At 35.3% G+C, this 20,746-nt stretch overlaps 1 protein-coding gene and 1 pseudogene across 1 annotated transcript; both read left to right on the forward strand.

Moving 5' to 3' along the window:
• Window positions 1-9,122: 9,122 nt before the first annotated feature.
• Window positions 9,123-12,773, forward strand: LOC149200731 (uncharacterized). Its single transcript, XM_089399627.1, has 3 exons — window positions 9,123-9,509; window positions 9,603-9,695; window positions 12,369-12,773. The coding sequence occupies exons 1-3, from the start codon at window positions 9,381-9,383 to the stop codon at window positions 12,564-12,566; spliced, it is 420 nt and encodes a 139-aa protein (XP_089255753.1). The 5' UTR covers window positions 9,123-9,380; the 3' UTR covers window positions 12,567-12,773.
• Window positions 12,774-13,196: 423 nt separating this feature from the next.
• Window positions 13,197-15,761, forward strand: LOC149200732 (serine/threonine-protein kinase-like protein CCR1 pseudogene; annotated as a pseudogene).
• The last annotated feature ends 4,985 nt before the right edge of the window (window positions 15,762-20,746 follow it).

Raw genomic sequence — 20,746 nt, forward strand, 5'->3', positions numbered from 1 at the left:
ACAAGTCCAGGAGTATCCACCGATCTTCATTCTCTGAAGCATTGATCTATCTCATTGGTATTACCTCCTTTGCCTATCTTCAATATCATAATCAAGGAAGAGCATATGCATGGGCAGATTGTTCTGGCAGTCAGTGATATTGTTGACATCCACTGTCTATACTATTAGCATTTCAAAATCAAAACTAAGTGAAAAGACACCATTGTTGACAATTCGCCGTTTAGATTCAAGTCTAGGGCATATAGTTGGCATAGTAAGAAAAGATATGTTGCTCCCTCAGAACTCACTGATACTTCTCACTGGAACTAGCTAGTAAGGTGCCTATGAAGAAGTGAAAGGAACAAATCTCTATGATACCAAAGATCATCTGACTTCACTTCTAAGGAATGTCATACTTTTGATGTGTCTTCAATCTCCATAATAAGTCCAGGAGTATCCATTGATCTTCATTCTCTGAAGCATTGATCTATCTCATTGGTATAATTTCCTTTGCCTATCTTCAATATCATAATCAAGGAAGAGCATATGCATGGGCAGATTGTTCTGGCAGTCAGTGATATTGTTGACATCCACTGTCTATACTATTAGCATTTCAAAATCAAAACTATCTTCTACAATTGGGGTATCAGTCGAAGCAGGGTTTCAAATCATAACCAGTCTGAAAAAGCATTGGAGTTGGGGGCTCTTTGACTACAGTTTGATTTGTCGACATCAAAAACATTGCTACCAACAAAGGTAAGGGGAAGAAGCCCATTAAAGCTAAAGAAGAAACTGATCCTAGGTGTTCACTTACACTGGAAAAATGTGGTTAGGTTCTGAAAGTGCATGCTATTTGTAAGATTGGTGTAATGAAAGGAAGGGTAAGGAGAGTATAGCAAAAATAATTGATAGGTTTTTGGTGGACACAAAATTAGGCTATACCTACCTTCAGCGACAATGGAATTCACAACCACCAAACCCAAATTTTATATTTTTTAGGCACTAGCTAGAGTAGTGGATAAAACCACCACTCCTTTAGATCCTAATAGTTTCAACTTCTATATCAATCCATCGCCACTTTATGTTATTTCCTTGTAGACGAAGGGATGGAACTCCTTGTCTGAAACAAAAAACAAAATTTAAGGAACAGTAGCATGAGTGGAGCAGTGTTCTCCCCTGTGATGAGTTGTGGCACAGAAACCATGCATTATCTAAAGTCCCTCCTCTTGAAGGTAGAACTGGGTGAGTGATTTGCAAGTGACCTGGAAATCTTCTTCATCCTCTTTCGCAAAACAGAGTATTTCTATGTTAGTCAGTCGAACTCACATGGAAAATCCAATCTGTGATATGTTTTATTTCTCTAAAATAAAACAAAATTAATCATAAGTTGCATTTCAGATTTGTTTTTGACTTGCATCTCAATCAGCGATATTAGGCTATATATCTCAATAAATTACTGTTTTCATTGTCACGTTCCAGGTACTACTTTGAGATCAAGTCTTGAATTCTGGATTTTATTGCTTTAAGTTCGGGCTTGAATGTGCTTTGGAGCTGTTCAACACACTCACTCAGTAGTTGTTGCTGAGGTAAGATTTTTCTAGCCTTCATGATGAGAGCTATTGTTGAATCTATTTAGAAATGTCTGTCTTCTTTTACATTTTCAATCACTCTATTCATCTCATTTGCATTCATATCTGTAAGTGGAATCTTAATTTTTTTTCAACTTGTTCGAAAAGGGAGGATTGAATTCAAAATTATCACTTGTAGATATTGTTGCAGTGCTAGGTTCCTTTAGAAGAATCTTGTTCTTGCCACATGAAACTAAATACAGAAGTCAAATAAGATCTTCATCTTCCAAATTTAGTTGAGATTTAATTTCTACATAGCTCAGCTTCGTAGCTTCATTGAACAGCAATAGCAGAGCTGCTTGGTATGTTGTTACTGCCAAATCTATTACCGATGGCTCTTGGCTCTACACAGTTCATATGGCTCACGATGTATAAGACTTTGTTCCTCTGCATTATGTATAAAATTAACACACAAGTTGACTAACATGTTCCTCTATAACAAAGTCAGTTTGAATGAATCTACATTGCTTCTCTGCGACATATGTTGGCACTGATGCATAGTTAATATGGAATCGATACTCCATATATATGTAATCTAACCAATAGCATCAAATGGTATCATCTTATATGACCATGGAAATAACTCCTAATGAAGACAGTAATCTTACAGAGACCAGCATAAATAAACATGTTGAATTTAAGATCCATAAGGCACTGTTCAGTATTTTTTAAGTGACAAGACACCATTGTTGAGAATTCGATGTTTATATGTAAGCTAACCAATAGCATCAAATGGCATCATCTTATATGACCATGGAAAGAACTCCTAATGAAGACTGTAATCTTACAGAGACCAGCATAAATAAACTCGTTGAATTTAAGATCCACAAGGCACTGTTGAGTTTCTTTTTAAGTGACAAGACACCATTGTTGACAATTCGCCATTTAGATTCAAGTCTAGGGCATATAGTTGGTATAGTAAGAAAAGATATGTTTCTCCCTCAGAACTCACTGATACTTCTCACTGGCACTAGCTAGTAAGGTGCCTATGAAGAAGTGAAAGGAACAAATATCTATGATACCAAAGATCATCTGATTCACTTCTAAGGAATGTCAGAATTTTGCTGTGTCTTCAATCTCCATAACAAGTCCAGGAGTATCCACCGATCTTCATTCTCTGAAGCATTGATCTATCTCATTGGTATTACCTCCTTTGCCTATCTTCAATATCATAATCAAGGAAGAGCATATGCATGGGCAGATTGTTCTGGCAGTCAGTGATATTGTTGACATCCACTGTCTATACTATTAGCATTTCAAAATCAAAACTAAGTGACAAGACACCATTGTTGACAATTCGCCGTTTAGATTCAAGTCTAGGGCATATAGTTGGCATAGTAAGAAAATATAAGTTGCTCCCTCAGAACTCACTGATACTTCTCACTGGCACTAGCTAGTAAGGTGCCTATGAAGAAGTGAAAGGAACAAATCTCTATGATACCAAAGATCATCTGACTTCACTTCTAAGGAATGTCATACTTTTGTTGTGTCTTCAATCTCCATAATAAGTCTAGGGGTATCCACCGATCTTCATTCTCTGAAGCATTGATCTATCTCATTGTTATAATTTCCTTTGCCTATCTTCAATATCATAAGCAAGGATGAGCATATGCATGGGCAGATTGTTCTGGCAGTCAGTGATATTGTTGACATCCACTGTCTATACTATTAGCATTTCAAAATCAAAACTATCTTCTACACTTGGGGTTTCAGTTGAAGCAGGGTTTCAAATCATAACCCTGCAAAAAGTTTTGAATAACAGTAAGAAGATCTTCACCAAGTTTGAGCTTTATCTAGCAGCAGGGCTGCTCCATTTCAGTAGTATGAATGACTTGTTTCAAGTATGGTAGTAAGGATGACCAGGAGGAACAATCTGTACAGAATGGAGCTGAAGAGACACAAGAATTCAAAGTTGGAGAAAATATACAACTTGTGAAAGTAGACACAGTGGCCAGCAACCAGGAACCTTCTAACATGGATACTCCATTGAAGGTGCCTATGCTTACAGAAGGCCTTGATATGTCTTCTTGCTTGAATTCTTTTTTTGGTAACTGACTTTAGTGATCCATTAGATAAGCCAAATCTTATGGAGAGTAATGATGCATTATTTTGTTCAGGTATTGATGATTCTCTTCCAGAAAATATCTCAGAGATTGTTACAGAAGCTGCCTGCAAGCAGGAACTTTACCGATTGGATAATCCTTTGATGACTCGTGAGGTTACAGAGGGATATAATATAGCTGCGGAAAAGAATGAAGTTGAAGATGGAGCATGCCAGGAAAGCATTTTTATTGTTGATGGCATAACTGTTGCAGGTCCAATTAGAGAAAAATTGTTTGATATGGACAACAACAGAAAACATGAGGGATTCATTGACCCTGCCAAAATTGAGGGAAACAATGGCCAGGAAGCTGGAGAGACCCAAAATTTCGAAGTTGGAGAAAATATACAGATTGTGGTGAGCAAGTAGGAACCTTCCCAACTGGATACTCCGTTGAGGATCCATGAGGTTACGCCGGGATATAATATATCAACTTGTTTAAGCACCTTATTTGGCCTGGACTCCAGTATTCCATCCAAAAATTCAGAACTTAGAAAAAGTTACAATATATCCCCTTGTTTAAGTATGAATGAATCTCTTCTAGAAGACAAGGTGTGTGCAAACAACAACTTTCCCTGGATAAGCCATTGAAGAGGCTTGAACATGTTGAGGGACTAGAATATGATACCCCAGTGAAAAAGCTTGAGCTTATAGAAAATGATGTGACATCAGAGACTAAATATTCGTCACTGCATGTCCTACTCGGAGACTACGTGTCTGTCATGGAGAAGGATGCTATGGTTTTGGAAGGGACAGAACATTTTGAAAGTAATCAACTTACAGAAAATCCTGTAGAATCTGGAGAAGTAGCTAAAGGTTCTACTATTTTGGCTGATATGAATGTTCCTAGTAAAGGGGATTCAAAAAGAACCAAATTGTAGACAGAATACTGACTTTGAGCAATAGATTGCAAACTTTGCAATTGGACTTACAAGGACAACTTCCAGAGTCATTCTATGCTACACCTTCCAGAAGGCCGATGAATTGAAAACTTAATGGAAGCACAAAGAAAACCATAGATACCATTTCTGTTTACAGGCCAAGGCAATCCATAGGAAGTGATGAGGCTATGCACAGTTCATTAAAGGAGAGTCATGCTGGGTTGGTGGGACAACTTAGTTTATGGAAGTTATAGAATCTACACAAAGAAAATGAAACAGCAGCGATGGATTCTGAAAAGGTAAGCTAAATTATGTATGAACTTCATATTTTTTCATCTTCTTTATCATATTCATCTTAAGGAACATAGTACACAGTTGGTGCACTGTATGTGTGACATTTTTTCATTTTTTCCTTTCAAGAGATAAGTAAACAATTTGTTTCACAGAATATGTCATCACCTACACTGGAACAGAGGATGGAATCCTTCGACACACCACTGAAGACTATTGGACATACTGAGGGCCATGATATATCTCCTTGCTTGTACACATTATTTGGACCAAAATGTAGTACGCCATTGACAAATCGTGAGCTTACATAAGATAATGATAAGGTTGTTACTGGCACACCATTTGAAAATGCTCTGCAGTCTCCATTAGTGACTGAATCAGGGGGAGTTGACAATTTTGGCAATGAATTGCCACGGTTAGTTTATGTATTTCTATCCTCTATTGCAAAACAGAGTATTTCTATGTTAGTCAATCAAACTCACATGGAAAATCCAATCTGTGATATGTTTTATTTCTCTAAAATAAAACAAAATTAACCATAAGTTGCATTACAGATTTGTTTTCAACTTGCATCTCAATCAGTGATATTAGGCTATATATCTCAATAAATTACTGTTTTCATTGTCACGTTCCAGGTACTCCTTTGAGATCAAGTCCTAAATTGTGGATTTTATTGCTTTAAGTTCGGGCTTGAATGTGCTTTGGAGCTGTTCAACACACTCGCTCAATAGTTGTTGCTGAGGTAAGATTTTTCTAGCCTTCATGATGAGAACTATTGTTGAATCTATTTAGAAATGTCTGTCTTCTTTTACATTTTCGATCACTCTGTTCCTCTCATTTGCATTCATATCTGTAAGTGGAATCTTAATATTTTTCAACTTGTGCGAAAAGGGAGGATTGAATTCAAAATTATCACTTGTAGATATGGTTGCAGTGCTAGGTTCCTTTAGAAGAATCTTGTTCTTGCCACATGAAACTAAATACAGAAATTGAATAAGATCTTCATCTTCCAAATTTATTGAAATTTAATTTCTACATAGCTCAGCTTTGTAGCTTCATTGAACAGCAATAGCAGAGTTGCCTGGTAAGTTGTTACTGCCAATTCTATTACCGTGGTGTCAAATTTAGAGATGATGTCATAGATTCCATTGCTTTCCTAGAGTGTTGAGGTTTGATATAAATCAGTGATCATTTTACAAACCATGGATGTAGTACTATTTCTGCAAGACGAGATATCAATTATATTTCATTTGATAAAGAAACAATAAGTGACTTACAAACCACAAATAAATAAGTACTTCTTGCAATTTATGGAAATTGTCAGTGAAACATAAACGAGAATTACAGTATGCTTGGTTTTCTATCATTCAGTGCATCACTTTTTTGCAAAACAAAGGGTTGGCCTTCAATATGTTTAGCAAAACAACTCATGATCACCCAGTATTGGACCATGAATATTTGGTGCAAACTACTCAAGACACAGTGGAGAGTAGATAAGAAAGCCTGCCCTAGTGAGGTCATGCTCCCCATCAGCTACAGAGGTTCAAGTTCCCCATGCATGTGAATTAGCAACGACTGAATCCGATTGCAACCCATAACACCATTAGTGGGCTATTGACACCCACAACCAGTGGAACAAATTTCTAATAATCCATATTGATGAGATATGCATAACAACTAGCATTGTGTTGGGTAACTCCAATACCAGCATCATTGGCATAGCTGGATACCAACATCATTGGTAGGGATGGAGAGAGGAAATTTTGTAACCCCAGAAACGATTGTAAAATATTACAAAATATATATGTTTAACTGTAGGCAAAGACACAACTGTGTCATTTCAGCATCAAGATCCAAACATTAATTCAAGTCACAATGGGCAGATATTACAGCATTAAGGTTTTCACAAGGGTAGATTTCCAAGGAATCCTAATGCAGATAATAAACTCATATAAGTTTCATGTAATTTTAAATACCGCAACAATGATTTGACCAAAATAACCTTGCTATCAAAACAAACCAATATACCACTTCAAAATAATCTTAAGTCTGTTATTAAGCACAAATAAAAACTTACAAATTCCTTTGGGAAATCTATTGGAGAGTGCTTGTTCCTCCCAACCAACATGCAGGCATCACCAACTCTCGAGCATAGACTTCTTCCTTCTAGGAACAACACCTTCTTATTCCCTTAGTAATATTTTATAAATTTTTACTAGTAGATTTTTCTTAGCAGCTGTTTTTTGGGTTTGCCTTTTACCAGGCTTTTTCTTTTACTAGGATGGGTGATGCTAGGGCATTATTAGAAATTATATTTTTATTAAATTAGAAATGATATTTTTATCAAATTATAGATTAGATTTCTTTCTAATTTCTAATTGGTAAAGATCTATTGCTTTTCTTTTAACTAGGATGGGTGATGCCAGGACATCATCTTTATCTAATTTATAATTAGATTGTTATCAAATTAGAAATTAGTTTTTTATCAAATTTCTAATTAAAAATTAGAAATTAGTTTTTTATCAAATTTCTAATTAAAAATTAGATTTGTCTTAAATTTCTAATTAAAAATTAATTTTTTTCTAATTTTTAATTGGTAAAAGTCTGTTGTTGTTTGTATTATGTAATTATATAAAAATATGCTGATGTTAAAAAGAGAAATGTTTTTTTTTAGAAAAAAACATGAAGTGGGAAAAACAATGGCATGAAGTCTTTTATTACTGTTTTTGAGTGAGGTCTTTTATAAACAACAACAGATTTTTACCAATTAGAAATTGGATTTTTAACAAATTTCCAAATGTTTTTTAATCTAATTACAGAACATAAACAGCAACAGATTTTTACATAATTACATAATACAAACAACAGCAGATTTTTACCAATTAGAAATTTCTAATTGGTAAAAACTGCTGCTGTTTGTATTATGTAATAAAAACAGCAGATTTTTAGCAATTAGAAATTAGATTTACCAAATTTCCAAATGTTTTTTATCTAATTACAGAACATAAACAGCAGCAGATTTTTACATAATTACATAATACAAACAGCAACAGATTTTTACCAATTAGAAATTTCTAATTGGTAAAAATCTGTTGCTGTTTGTATTATGTAATTATGTAAAAATCTGCTGCTGTTTATGTTCTGTAATTAGATAAAAAACATTTGGAAATTTGGTAAATCTAATTTCTAATTGCTAAAAATCTGTTGTTTGTATTATGTAAGTATGTAAAAATCAGCTGCTTTTTATATTTTGTAATTATGTAAAAAGGGTAATGTTTTTTTAGGAAAAAACATGAAGGGGGGAACAATGGCATGAGGTCTTTTATATACATGACAGCATAAGAGCTGAACCATTTTATCATTTAGCACTGGAGAATCTGATTCCAAGAAAGGAAGAAATTGTCAAAATAGAAATTGTCACTTGGATTTTTAACTAAGTTGTTTGCAAATTCTGCCCTAGAGAGCCATTTTGAGATTATTCACCTTCAATCCTTTGTTTTTTAAGGGAGAACATCCTTTTCTATCGATCTCTTCTACTTTGAGGATATAGCAAGTGGAGAAGGAGGTGCAAGTGGATCGGAAAAGGTAAGCTTACTTTGTTTTTATAGAATAATTGCATAATATAATATGTTTTATTTTTTGTTTAAGGTTTGAAGTTAGAATTATAATTTTATAATTATACTTTGTGGCAAATCATTGAAATTTGGACAGGGAAAGAATCTGATAACGGAGTCCTTGCTTGAAGATGTTTTTGGGATAGAAGGACTCAAAAAACTTCAAGCTTTGGATGTTGAATCCCTAATCCATTTTCTTAAGACAAAATCCCTTGAAGCTAATCAACTAGGTCCAGGTAATCAACAAGCTTTACGAGAATCCATTAGTTCCCCATCCTCTCTTGGATCAAGAAAAAAATCGAAAAAAGTGTTATTGACATCAAACACCAATAATGAAGAACATTGTGTTGAAACATCTTGTGTGATGGCAACTCCTGGGACTACAAATTCTTGTTCATCCTCAGCTTATGCATCATCTATTGGTAGTTTAGGTACCAAGATAGAGTATGACCCTGTCTCAGGGGAGATAAGAAGGACAGATGCAGGAAAACAATTCTTAAATAGGCTAAAGGACTCCTGCCTTCAACGATTTAGAGATCATCTTCACCTCACATTCTCCAAGATTCCACTTCACCTAAAAAAGATGGTGGTACAAGACATAGAGAATGAATTTGGTACCGATTGGTCGGTTAAGAAGATAAAATTGCAAATGTCGCTCAATTGTAAGAGGTTTCGTTGCAACCAAACAAGAAAAATTAAAAAAATGCCTCAAGATCAAAGACTGAAACAAAGACCTATTGACATACCTTTTAAAGTATGGAAAGAACTTGTAAAATCATATGAGAAGTTAGATGCACAAAGAAAAGCCGGCAATGAGAACATTCAGGTATTGAATTTTTCATTAAACATTATTTAGAATGTATTAATACTTATAAGTATCTTAGACATGTATTTGTGTGAAAATAAATTGAATTGGTTTATGTTTAAGGACAAGGCATCCAAGGCGAGGTTAACCAAGACAAAAGTCACTCATCGTAGTGGCCAGAAAGGTTTAAAAGCACTGATAACAACCTTTGTAAGTATATTAAACATGTGATATTTTTTTAATAAATTTTGTACTAGAAGAAAGTCATTGTTATCTAATTTCTCCCTATTTACTGATTGATAGGAACTAAAATATGGAAGACCTCCAAATCATTTGGAAAAGGAGGTGCTGCAGCAAAAGAGATGGGTTGAATTTGTTGTTTGGATGGACTCTATGGTATGTAATCTTAGTTGGATTTCCAATATACTTTTGAACCATATTTTCATTTTATTTTTTAGTGCTATTAGATATTTAGGCCGATAGGCCTTTCCTATGCATCAACAATTGTCAACACTTTCATTAAATTGTTAATTTGTTGTTGTTGTTTTGTTGCATGCTAAAGCCAATAGTTCATTAATATATTGTTGACTTTTCATGAATATAATAAAATTGCTAGGAAGAAGAATCGGTTTGGAATACTTGGTATTCTGGTAAATGAGTTCTTAAAGTAATTTTAATGTTTTTTTTTATCATCTTGTCCTTTAGTTTCCCGTTTCTTGTTTGTGATAATGTAGGTTGCGATTTCTCTTACAGTCATAGACGTGAGCTATGTTCTTTTTCTCCAGCATGAAGAAAGCTATATATGTATTAATCACATAGACCATGTACATCATGGCATTATATATACCAGAATTATCAGAATAAACCCAGATAATCCTGAATGTAAGTTCAGCCAGTTCCTTATGAAAGAACAAATACAGTCATGTACATAACGTTGTAAATAAACCACATAAGAGTTGCATGAGAGTGAGTAGCAGGTGAGTAAAAGATAATTCCAAACAACTAAACTCCATTGCTAAACTAATGTTGAAATCATAATAACCCATATGCATAGAGTACTTGTAATATTTAAGACTCCATCTGATGTCGACATCCTGTAGCATACCAAAAAAAACCAAAACTGTTGTTAAAAAGAGGGGATTATAGACGATATGAATTGACTATGTAGGAAACGTACACTCCACTGTGCCAATATTCTTTTTTTCCATGATTATATCGAGCTGCACTTCTCCCATGATATTTAGCAGAATTCTTTTTAGAGCTTGTCTGCAATCTGGTTGTGTTCTCTGCAAGTATGATTGTTTGGGTATTCTCTGGTTAAGTCCAGAAGCATTGAATTTTTTTTAACCAACTAATTTTGTTTAACCAACCAAGAAATGCAGGTTGATTAATCTGAGCCTTGCTTTTTATATGATCCAGAATAATCTTGTATCCCATAAATATGGATCTTTGAGATATTGAGAAATTATATAAACCACATCATCCAGAAAAACCATAGCCTCTGCTTTGTTATTAGAACCCAGTCCAGCATTCCAATGTGCTTTGAAGTGTATGTCCTTGGACTTTGCTATCAAGAATTCACAGCCGCATATATTGTTTTGTGACGTGAGCTCTGTTCTATTCCGCCTGATGTTTCTACAGCTCAATCTCTACCCCCAAGTTACAACTCTACAACTCTAGGTACGCATAGATTTGTTTTAATCTTGATTTTATTAACCCATTTAAAAAATTTGTAATTGCAAAGATTCGCATAATAGATGAGAGTTCCCTCAAAATATTCAATTTATACGTAACATTATAAATATATCGCAAAATAGATGCAAATTGATTACTGCCATGCAGTAATATCTCCGGAGGAGTATTTTATTATTTATGAAATTTAATTTTTAACAAGTTTCTTGGTTGCTTGTAATTGTGTGGTAATACTTTTTAAAGTACTTATGTGAATTACTAAATCTTTTTATAATTTTTTTTTTCCTGCATTTTAGTATATTCAATTTACACATAATATTAGAAATGTATCGCAAAAATAATATATATTATTGCCTTATGATATATTCAATTTACACATAATACTAGAAATATATATCAAAAATAATATATATTACTGCCTTATAGTATATTCAATTTACACATAATATTAGAAATATATCTCCAAAGAGATACAAATTGATTACTGCCCTGTACTCTTCCTCTCAAATTTTATGTAGTCAATTCTAGAACTATTTTCTAAGCCTAACTGATTTGAGTGTCTTCCTCAGTTGACGTATCTGGGATCATGATATATATTCATATCGGGGCACCAATATGTCAATCCTGCCAATGTTGTATCATACATTTCATGAGCCTCTGCTGATACCGTCTGCATGAAATTACAGTTAGAGTTGTTCGGTTATATTTAGTACTGAGTCATATAGTATAAACAGAGTGCTGAGAATTAAAAATCCCAATTACAAGGTCATGTCATGTGACTCATCCTATAAAACTGAAAAATGATTAGAAATTAATTCACTTAGAATAGGCAGCACCCAGTAAAAGTTAATTCCAATCTCAAATGCATGCAGGCTTTCGCAGATACACAGAGACACAACTCACTACAATTACCAGCAGTGTAGACTCTAGAGTACCAAAGCAATGTGAGATCAAAATATTAATATCAATCTGAAACTCATTCATGAAACCAAATCCAACCGTATTCTCCCAACGTTGTGATTGTCAAATGATAGCGTCATCATCTCTACACATCAGATTTCTTGATTTTGGGTAATTAACTTAACCTCTTGATTTTGGGTAATTAACTTACTCTAAAATGAAATAAGACATTCAATGTGTTCCTGAAAAGTAATTGCACAATGATCTAGTTCAAGAAAACAAGGTTTTCCACAAACCAATTAACTCTTCTAGAAAAATTCAACAATTCCAATTTAATAATTCTATCGGCCTCTCTTTGTACCTTTTGGGACAATTGCTAGTATATCTTACCTCATTTTATGGTTAACATTGTATAACAAAAACATGCGTTGTGTTATGTAATTAATACTAACATGTAATATTGATTTTTTTTGTCAGAATGCTATAGGTAATGATTGCCAAGACGATGATCCAAATTATGTTCAACATATATCAGGAGATGATGAGGATGAGGATGAGGATGATGGTGGTGAAGGAGGAGATGATGATGATAGTTGCGGTGTTGGTGATGATGTGGATCAGAGTAATGAGGATGGTCAAGATGATCATGAGGATGATCTTGGTGGTGGTAGCTAGGCATGCACATGCATTGTTTTTTATGAAGAAATTATTGTGTAGAATGACATTGTTATGTTTAGATGGGTGTTGTGAATTTACCCTATATCAATGAGACATTTTGATTTTGTAATCATACGATGAGTTTGATTTATGTATGTTGTTAATTTATCGTAGAATAATGATATTCATGAAATATTTTGATTTGTTAATCATATTTGAATTTTAGTTGTTTTGATTAAAAATAATACTGATTTTATTAGTATTATGTTGCTATTTTTAGGCCGATAGGCCTTTCTTATGCATCAACAATTGTCAACACTTTTACCCTCCTCCGTTCGATCAAGTGAGACACTTTCAACCGTTGATTTGAAGTGTCACTGCTTTTTCCAAATATCAGTTGAGTTGCTTTTCACCTCTGTGGCATGGCAAGATATTTTTACAGCTTTTTCCTGTTGAAACACTGCCAAAACACATTATCAATATAAAACACTTTTACCCTGCTCCGTTGGATCAGGGGAGACACTTTCCACCGTTGATTTTGAAGTGTGACTGCTTTTTCCAAATATCGATTGAGTTGCCCTCTTAGCATCTCTTAGCATGGCAACATATTTTTACTGTTGTTTCCCATTCTTTTTGAGCGATCGCTCGGCCTATCAGGGCAATTTCAGTCATGTGGGTGGTCATGTAGCAGTATCTATGGACCAGTATTGATCTGTTTTCTGCTCATTTGCATTGACGGCGTGTGTGGAAATGGAGCCATGTCTCCCATAGCAGCATCCTTCGGAGACGAGAACGTGTTCTGTACCATTGATGCAAGTGGGAAGCAGCATATAACATGCTGGGGGAGAAACAGCACTTCACCAGCTACCGATGCTACTTCAAGCCCATCTCTGGCTGCACTCTCCGGTGGAGGTGGATTCCTTTGTGGACTGCAGGCTAACACTTTCAGACCATTTTACTGGATGAACAACGAAACAGGTACTAATCTTGTGCCCCCAAGTAACCAAAACAGGCGTTATTCAAATATTGAATCTGGGCAAAACCATGCTTGTGGAATCCGTAGTCATTTGGATCAATATCCCGGTATGATGGACTGTTGGTCTATGAAAAATACAACAAAACAACGATCCTTATACCGATCACTCTGGCCGCATCCCAATATCGCCCTGCAATCCATTGTTGCAGGCGATGATCTCACCTGTGGATTAGACCAGGACGGAATGGCATTCTGTTGGGGATCGCCATCTCCACAGTTCAATATCACTGCCCCTCCCCCCTACAAATTTCAAAACCTTGTATCTGGAGGAAATCATGTCTGCGGAATTGTGAAAACAACTTCAGAAGTCAAATGCTGGGGGGATAATTCCATGAACCAGGGAAGCCCACCAGAGAAAACTCGGTTTATAGCCCTCGCAGGAGGCTCAAAACATTCTTGTGGTATCCGCCAAGATAATCATTGCGTGGAATGCTGGGGAAGTTTCAATCAGTCTTCAATTCCAAAAGATGTCGGGTTTCTGGGCATAGCTTCCACAAATATCGTGACTTGTGGCATTAGGGAAGATAACTTGATCGTGGATTGTTGGGGAAATGGATCGGGTTATAATCCTCCTTTGCAGCTTTTCAGCCCAGGATTGTGCAGCAGGGAGCCTTGTCATAGTGGGGAGTTTTTCTTCAATGCTAGCGGTATGGGATTGCCTGATTTGATGAGTTTGTGCCTTCAGAAAGAAGAGCAGATCTGTTCCCCTTGTGTGGAGAATTGCCCAAATGGATTTTTTCTCTCAGATCTTTGTTCTGAGAACGCTGATCGTGTCTGCACGGCATGCTCTCTATGTCGAAATAGTTCTTGTCAAGAAGCTTGTGGAGATGGGTTTCATGGACCTGTCTCTGCAGTCTCTCCATCTAGTTTAACTGAGCAACAGCAAATAAGTATTGCAAAGCAAAAGGAGCGGCATATGGATCTTGTTACTATTCTAGGGGTGTCAATTTCCTGTGGGTTTGTTTTAGCTTTCATTGGAGGCTTTGTTCTCTGTTTGATAATAAGGAGAAAAAGGGGGCAAAGTGAATGTGCCTTTTGCATAGGGCAACCAGATACTGAAAATCAGCCAAATCTTAATGTCCAAACACCCTCGTCTGGAATTACCACTTCTTGGCCTACTGCAAATGACTTAATACGGATGCAAGCCTTCCGTCTTGCAGAGCTTCGAGATGCTACAAATGGGTTCAAAGAGTTCAACGAATTGGGTCGAGGAAGCTATGGATTTGTCTATAAAGCTGTTCTTCCAGATGGAAGACAGGCTGTTGTTAAAAGAGCTAATGCAGCTCGAAGAATCCATAGCAACAGTAGAGATTTTGAAACAGAGCTTGAAATTATATGCAAACTCCGCCACGGCAACTTGGTTAATTTGTTGGGCTATTGTGAGGAGATGGGGGAAAGGCTTCTTGTGTATGAATTCATGCCTCATGGAACTCTTCACGATCATTTGCATGGAGATCTCTCTCCTCTCAGTTGGACATTGAGGTTGAGAATCTCCATGCAAGCAGCACGAGGCATTGAGTACATTCACAAAGATGCATCGCCTCCGATCATCCATAAAGATATTAAGGCCTCCAATATTCTTTTGGATGGAGAATGGGGAGCCAGGGTTGCAGATTTTGGGTTAACTATATCTGGAGAAAGAGGTCTTCCTTCCCCTATCCAGAAAGGGGATGCTGTCTATGTTGATCCAGATTACTACAAGTCTCAGAATTTTACAGAGAAGAGTGACGTATACAGCTTTGGTGTGGTTTTGTTAGAGATTCTGAGTGGGAGAAAAGCACATGATACAGATTTTGATCCACCCAATATTGTCGAATGGGCAGCACCCGTGATCAGCCAGGGAAAGGCAGCAGTCATCCTAGACCGTAGTGTGGATTTACCACGAAATGTGTAACCTTTGCTCAGAATGGCTGATATTGCATAGCTTTCTGTGAGGCAAGACCCAAACGAAAGACCAACCATGTCAGATGTGGCTACATGGTTGGAGCAACTCGTCAGAACTAGCTCTTAGTATTGCTTTTCTATCTACGATTGCGAGCATTCTTGACAAATTGAAGATTATTGCTTGAAAATTATTTTTCCTCGAGGGCAAAGCCAGCTGGGGTGTTTTTGTCTAAAATTCAAGTTCAAATAGCATCTCATCTACCTGGTATTGACATTTTCCTTTTTACTCTTTAGGACATTGTACCAGAGAATGCGTCCTTGTTTTTTTGCCTGTTCTGTACAATTTGAGTGTTTGTATTCATTCTTCTTCACAATCAAAAGGTATTGCACTGTTCTTGTAATAGTTCTAAAGACCAAGAACAGTAAGTTGTTTATTGTAACATTGAGTTTGAGTAAACATCGGATTTTTTTGTTATGTATGCCAAAAATGATGCAAGTTTTAAGCATAGCATGTTGTTGGGTATACAAATCTCAGTCTTAATTTATTATAATCATTGCATGGGTAATCATAGAGAAACACAATCGAAAAACATTATGCCTAGCTTGTCAGTATGTATCATCTATTGTATTTATACTCATTAAGCTATAGTACAGATTGCATGTTCACATTCACTTGTATGAACGTATTTATAATTATTATTAATAACACGTTAGTAATGCTATAAAACATTGTTTAAGCTATAACGGAGATTCCCTGTTCACATTCATTTGCTTGAAATTGTCTCCAAATTGACCATGTTTAAAGCCACTTTAACCATAATGAGGTTCCTCCCAAAAGGCATTACAGGCCACTTGCCCATTTAATATATAAGCGCTGACTGCATTTCCTATTTGAGGCTTTATACATGGTAAACCATGCTCTCATGGACACAGACCAAGTATTTTATTCAAAATATTCTTTTTCTGATTTCCAACCTTCATCTTGAGATTTATACTTCAAAGTCACTAAAGGCTAGACAACAATTTAAAAAATGTTACTCATGATCTTTTATCATATTACATTTCCCTTTGGAATTACAATTTCATGATTGCAACTATTGCAAGGAAGCAATTCCCTTGGATAACTTTGTCAGAAAGCCTCATTAAAAATACTTATATCCTAAAGTCTCTATTTATAATATGCTTTGTTTCTGATGAATTCCAGTTTGGATACTTTTATGGGATGAGTGTTCCATATTTAGTCTTCTTATCGTATTTGAACTAAACTGATAGAACATTTTTCAAATTTTGGATTTGAATGTCTTATTTTAGGCAAAATCTCGAATTTCAGGTTGTTTGAGAGGAAGCGAAGCCCAGCTAATCTGCACATTTAAATTATAGTATCACGCATCGTTTTGTAAGGCGTCTATGGGGAAGAAGTGCTTCTTTTATTCTTGCTACATGTAATGTTAGCAACGATTTGGTATTTTCTTATTTTTGTTTTTGCCTTCCGGCCTCCTAATTTGGCATTGACCATGGTTTTTTAACGTCTCTATAGACATGGTCTTCGGAATGGCTGTGGTCATTTAATTTCCAACTTCTAAGTTCTCCCTTTGACATTTAAGGTTTGTAATGTCATATTTAGCATGGTTTCGAATATTATATTTTGACTTTCTAATCGCAATATACGATTATGGTTTTCAATGTAGTATCATTCTATATATGTATATTATTCTTTATAAAATATAATAATAATATCATGGTTTCTAATGGAATTAACTTTTTAATGGCAATATATCAACATGTTTTCTAATGTTATGTTTTGACTTTCTAAATGCAATATACAATTATGGTTTTCAATGAAATATATTGGTAGGGGATAGTCATGGTGGTTATTGCCTTGGTCACTAGCAAGCTTCGTATATGCTTGGCTATCTATAGAGGTTTCTTGATTTTGGGTAATTAACTTACTCTAAAATGAAATAAGACATTCAATGTGTTCTTTGTAATATAGATATAAACAAAACATCTAAAAAAAAGTAATTGCACAATGATCCAGTGCAAGAAAACAAGGTTTTCCACAAACCAATTAACTCTTCTATAAAAGTTCAACAATTCCAATTTAATAATCCTATCGGCCTCTCTTTGTACCTTTTGGGACAATAGCTAGTATACATGTTTTGAAAATTGTTAATGACACATTGTTATTTTTTTGGATGGATGTTGTCAATTTCTCTTAAATTTCTTTACAAATGATTTTGAATTGTGATATCTGCTTTAATGATATTTAGAAACTATCATATATTTCACTATGAATCTATAAAGGGGGTCATATATGTAAAGAAAAATATACTCTATATAAGAAGTCAAATGCGGATGTAACCATGGATGCAAAATTGAAAGTAAAATTGGATGTTAAACTAGGAATTAATACAAAATGCAAACAATTGACATACAAAGTGTTTTAAATTAGAAGTGAAAAATTGTGCAATAGTTGACACAAAGAAGGGAACAAAACATGGCATACAAAAGGATATCAAATTGGGCAAAAACAAGGACACATAAATGGGCACCAAATTAGATGCAAAAAAAGACAACAACTAGATGTAAAATAAGATGCAAAGTTGAGCGTTAAAAAGAAGCAAAAAACATTACAAATTAATATGCCAAATGATGATGCAAATAATGGTGTAAATTTGGGATGCAAACTTGGGCGCAAAAAAAGGAAAAAAAAAAAAGACGTAAGAAAAGACATAAAACAAGATGCAAAATGGGGCTGAAAAAAGGTGAAACCAAGGATGCCATATTCGATGTAAAAAATGATTCCTAATCAAATGCAAATTTAGGCTCAAACTCAGACACAAAATTATATGCAAATGTGGACACAAAATGAGGCAAAAAAAGATGCAAATTTGGATGGTGAAAACGATGTAAAACTAGACACCAAAAAAATGCAAAATTGGATGAAAAAGTGGGTGTAAATAATGGTGCAACATTGGACACAAGTAGACACAAAAAATGGTGCAAAAAGGGGCATAAAATAGCTTAAAATTGGATGCAAAACTTGGTGCAAAAACAAATACAAAAGTAGACGTAAAAAATGGCTCTAAATTGAATGTACCATTAGACACAAAATAAGATGCAAAGGTGGACACAACACATGACTCAACATAAGATGCAAATACAAATGCAAATTTGGATGCTCAAAATGATGTAACATTAGATGCAAGAGATGGTGTTAAAAATGATGCAAAATTGGATGAAACAAATGACGCAAAATATGGTGCAAAATGAGATGGGAAAAATGGAGACAAATCAAACATAAATGTGGATGTAAAAAATGGTCCAAAAAAAGATGCAAAAATGGATGCAAAATTTGGTGCTAAATCAAATTCAACAGATGGTGCAAAGATAGGCACCAAAGCTAGTGCAAAAATAGAAGCAAAAACTAGTGTAAGCCTAGATACAAAATCTGGCGTAAGACTAGATGCAAAAACTGACACAGAATGGATGCATAAAAAGACGTTAAATTGGATTCAAAATACAGTGTAAACTTGATGTGAATGATGGCGCAAAAATGGAAGCAAAGAATGACACAAAATAGGAAGCAAAAGAGAATGAAAAATAGATGCAAAAAATGACACAAAACTAGAAGCAAAACCTGTCATAAAATAAGATGCAAATATTGGTTCAAAATTTGACGCAAAAGATGATGCATAGTTTGGTGTAAAAAATGATGCAAAATATAGCGTGAAAAAGGATGCAAAATCAGATGCAAAAAAGGACGCTTTAAAAATTGTACAATAGAGCCAGATTTAGTGCCAGGTTGCTCATCACAATTACAAAAAAATTGCACTAAAATCTGGCGCTAAATCTGGCGCAAATCGTTGGTTTTGTTGTAGTGACATTACCCAATACTAATCCCATCACTCCAAGGAAGTTAGATTTGCCTAAGGTGGCTTGCTCGTGGTTGCTATAAAACAAAGGTTCAGACTATGGGCTCATATGCCTTGGCAGAAGGTGGAGAGAACCTAGGTGAAGCTGGTTGTATGAGTTCCTCCCTGCAGATCAACAATCCCTACAACAAAACCTGTTTTTCTTTTCATTTATGCATCACTACATGCCAACATGGAAAAGATGAATTGAATTTGAGAAAGTTGATCTATCTATTGTTAAGGACTAGATCTATGAAATGGAATGTCTTCTAAGCTACAAACAACTTAAGGAAATAGGATAACAACTACAGGTGCTTCCAAGAAATCATAAACAGTGATATAGTTAAGAATGAACCCTATGTTATGCAATGACCAGAAGACAAACTCTGTCTTTGGGGCTATGAGAGTGGGGCCCTCTAATCATGATTCCATGAGGGAAATGAGGTAGAGGCCACTGTCACAATATTTTCTGAAGTACTTTCCTTTAGTACTGCACAACTGATCTACCTCTTAAAACTATTGGAAACTAGTTAAGAAATAATTCAAATACTTGTTAGGCTAAACAAAACATAAATAAACTTTGGCAGCTAACTATTTGTAGTCTAAGAATACAAAGACAAAAAGAGGAATTTTTAATGCTAGGGTTGGGTCCTAACCCAAGAGCTTCATCCCTCTGATTCAACTCCGTGCTAGATCAAGGTAGAATTTCTTAACATCATCAAAATGTCAAATGCAACATATCAATAACAGCCACAATGTTTTAGCTCAAAATGGCCTCTTGGCTAGAATAAAAAATTGAATCCTAATGAGTCCCTTCGTCTCTTATTTATACAAAGGGGCTCCCAACAGCTTCCTATAAAACAAGGAGAATCGTCTCCCTAACTCAAGAATGACTCTTTCTTAATTGTCACTGGCTTGGCTTCCAATGGACTCAGCTTGCTTGGCTACTAGTAACTCTGAGCTAATGAGACATGGTGGAGGAATGTTCAAATGATATGAGGAGTTAAGGAGGGAGACCAATCTCCTAAAATCTCTCTTGCTTTCCCACTTTGAGTTCCTGCACTTAATTCAACCCAAAACTGCTCCAATTACCCAAAACTGCTCCAATTCTTACATTTAATACATATTAGGCCACATGACATAGCAACTCACCTTCACCCTTCTCACGAAGCAAAATATAACAAAATATGTAAATAAATGCGAGAAAAGTCAATTTTAATAAGTTGGAGAGTGGAATTATGACCCATATAGTTTACCTATTGATGAACCTCATCATCACCCCCCTACTGAAAGTGTTGCTCATCCTCTGAGAAATTTAGTCTATGTCCATATCTTTCATAACTCTTGTAGCCTCTCTGACATCC

This window comes from Pinus tabuliformis, chromosome 2_1 (assembly GCF_031772625.1).
Source record: "Pinus tabuliformis cultivar Carrire ecotype Pingquan chromosome 2_1, CPIR1, whole genome shotgun sequence".
NCBI classification, from domain to species: Eukaryota; Viridiplantae; Streptophyta; class Pinopsida; order Pinales; family Pinaceae; genus Pinus; species Pinus tabuliformis.

What these genes read in the sequence shown, in the direction of transcription:
- LOC149200731 (XM_089399627.1), top strand. Translation starts at nt 9,381, where the DNA reads ATGTATTTGTGTGAAAATAAATTGAATTGGTTTATGTTTAAGGACAAG. An exon ending in AAGCACTGATAACAACCTTT is followed by an intron (nt 9,510 to 9,602) that starts GTAAGTATATTA and finishes ACTGATTGATAG; the next exon opens with GAACTAAAATATGGAAGACC. An exon ending in TTGTTTGGATGGACTCTATG is followed by an intron (nt 9,696 to 12,368) that starts GTATGTAATCTT and finishes TTTTTTTGTCAG; the next exon opens with AATGCTATAGGTAATGATTG.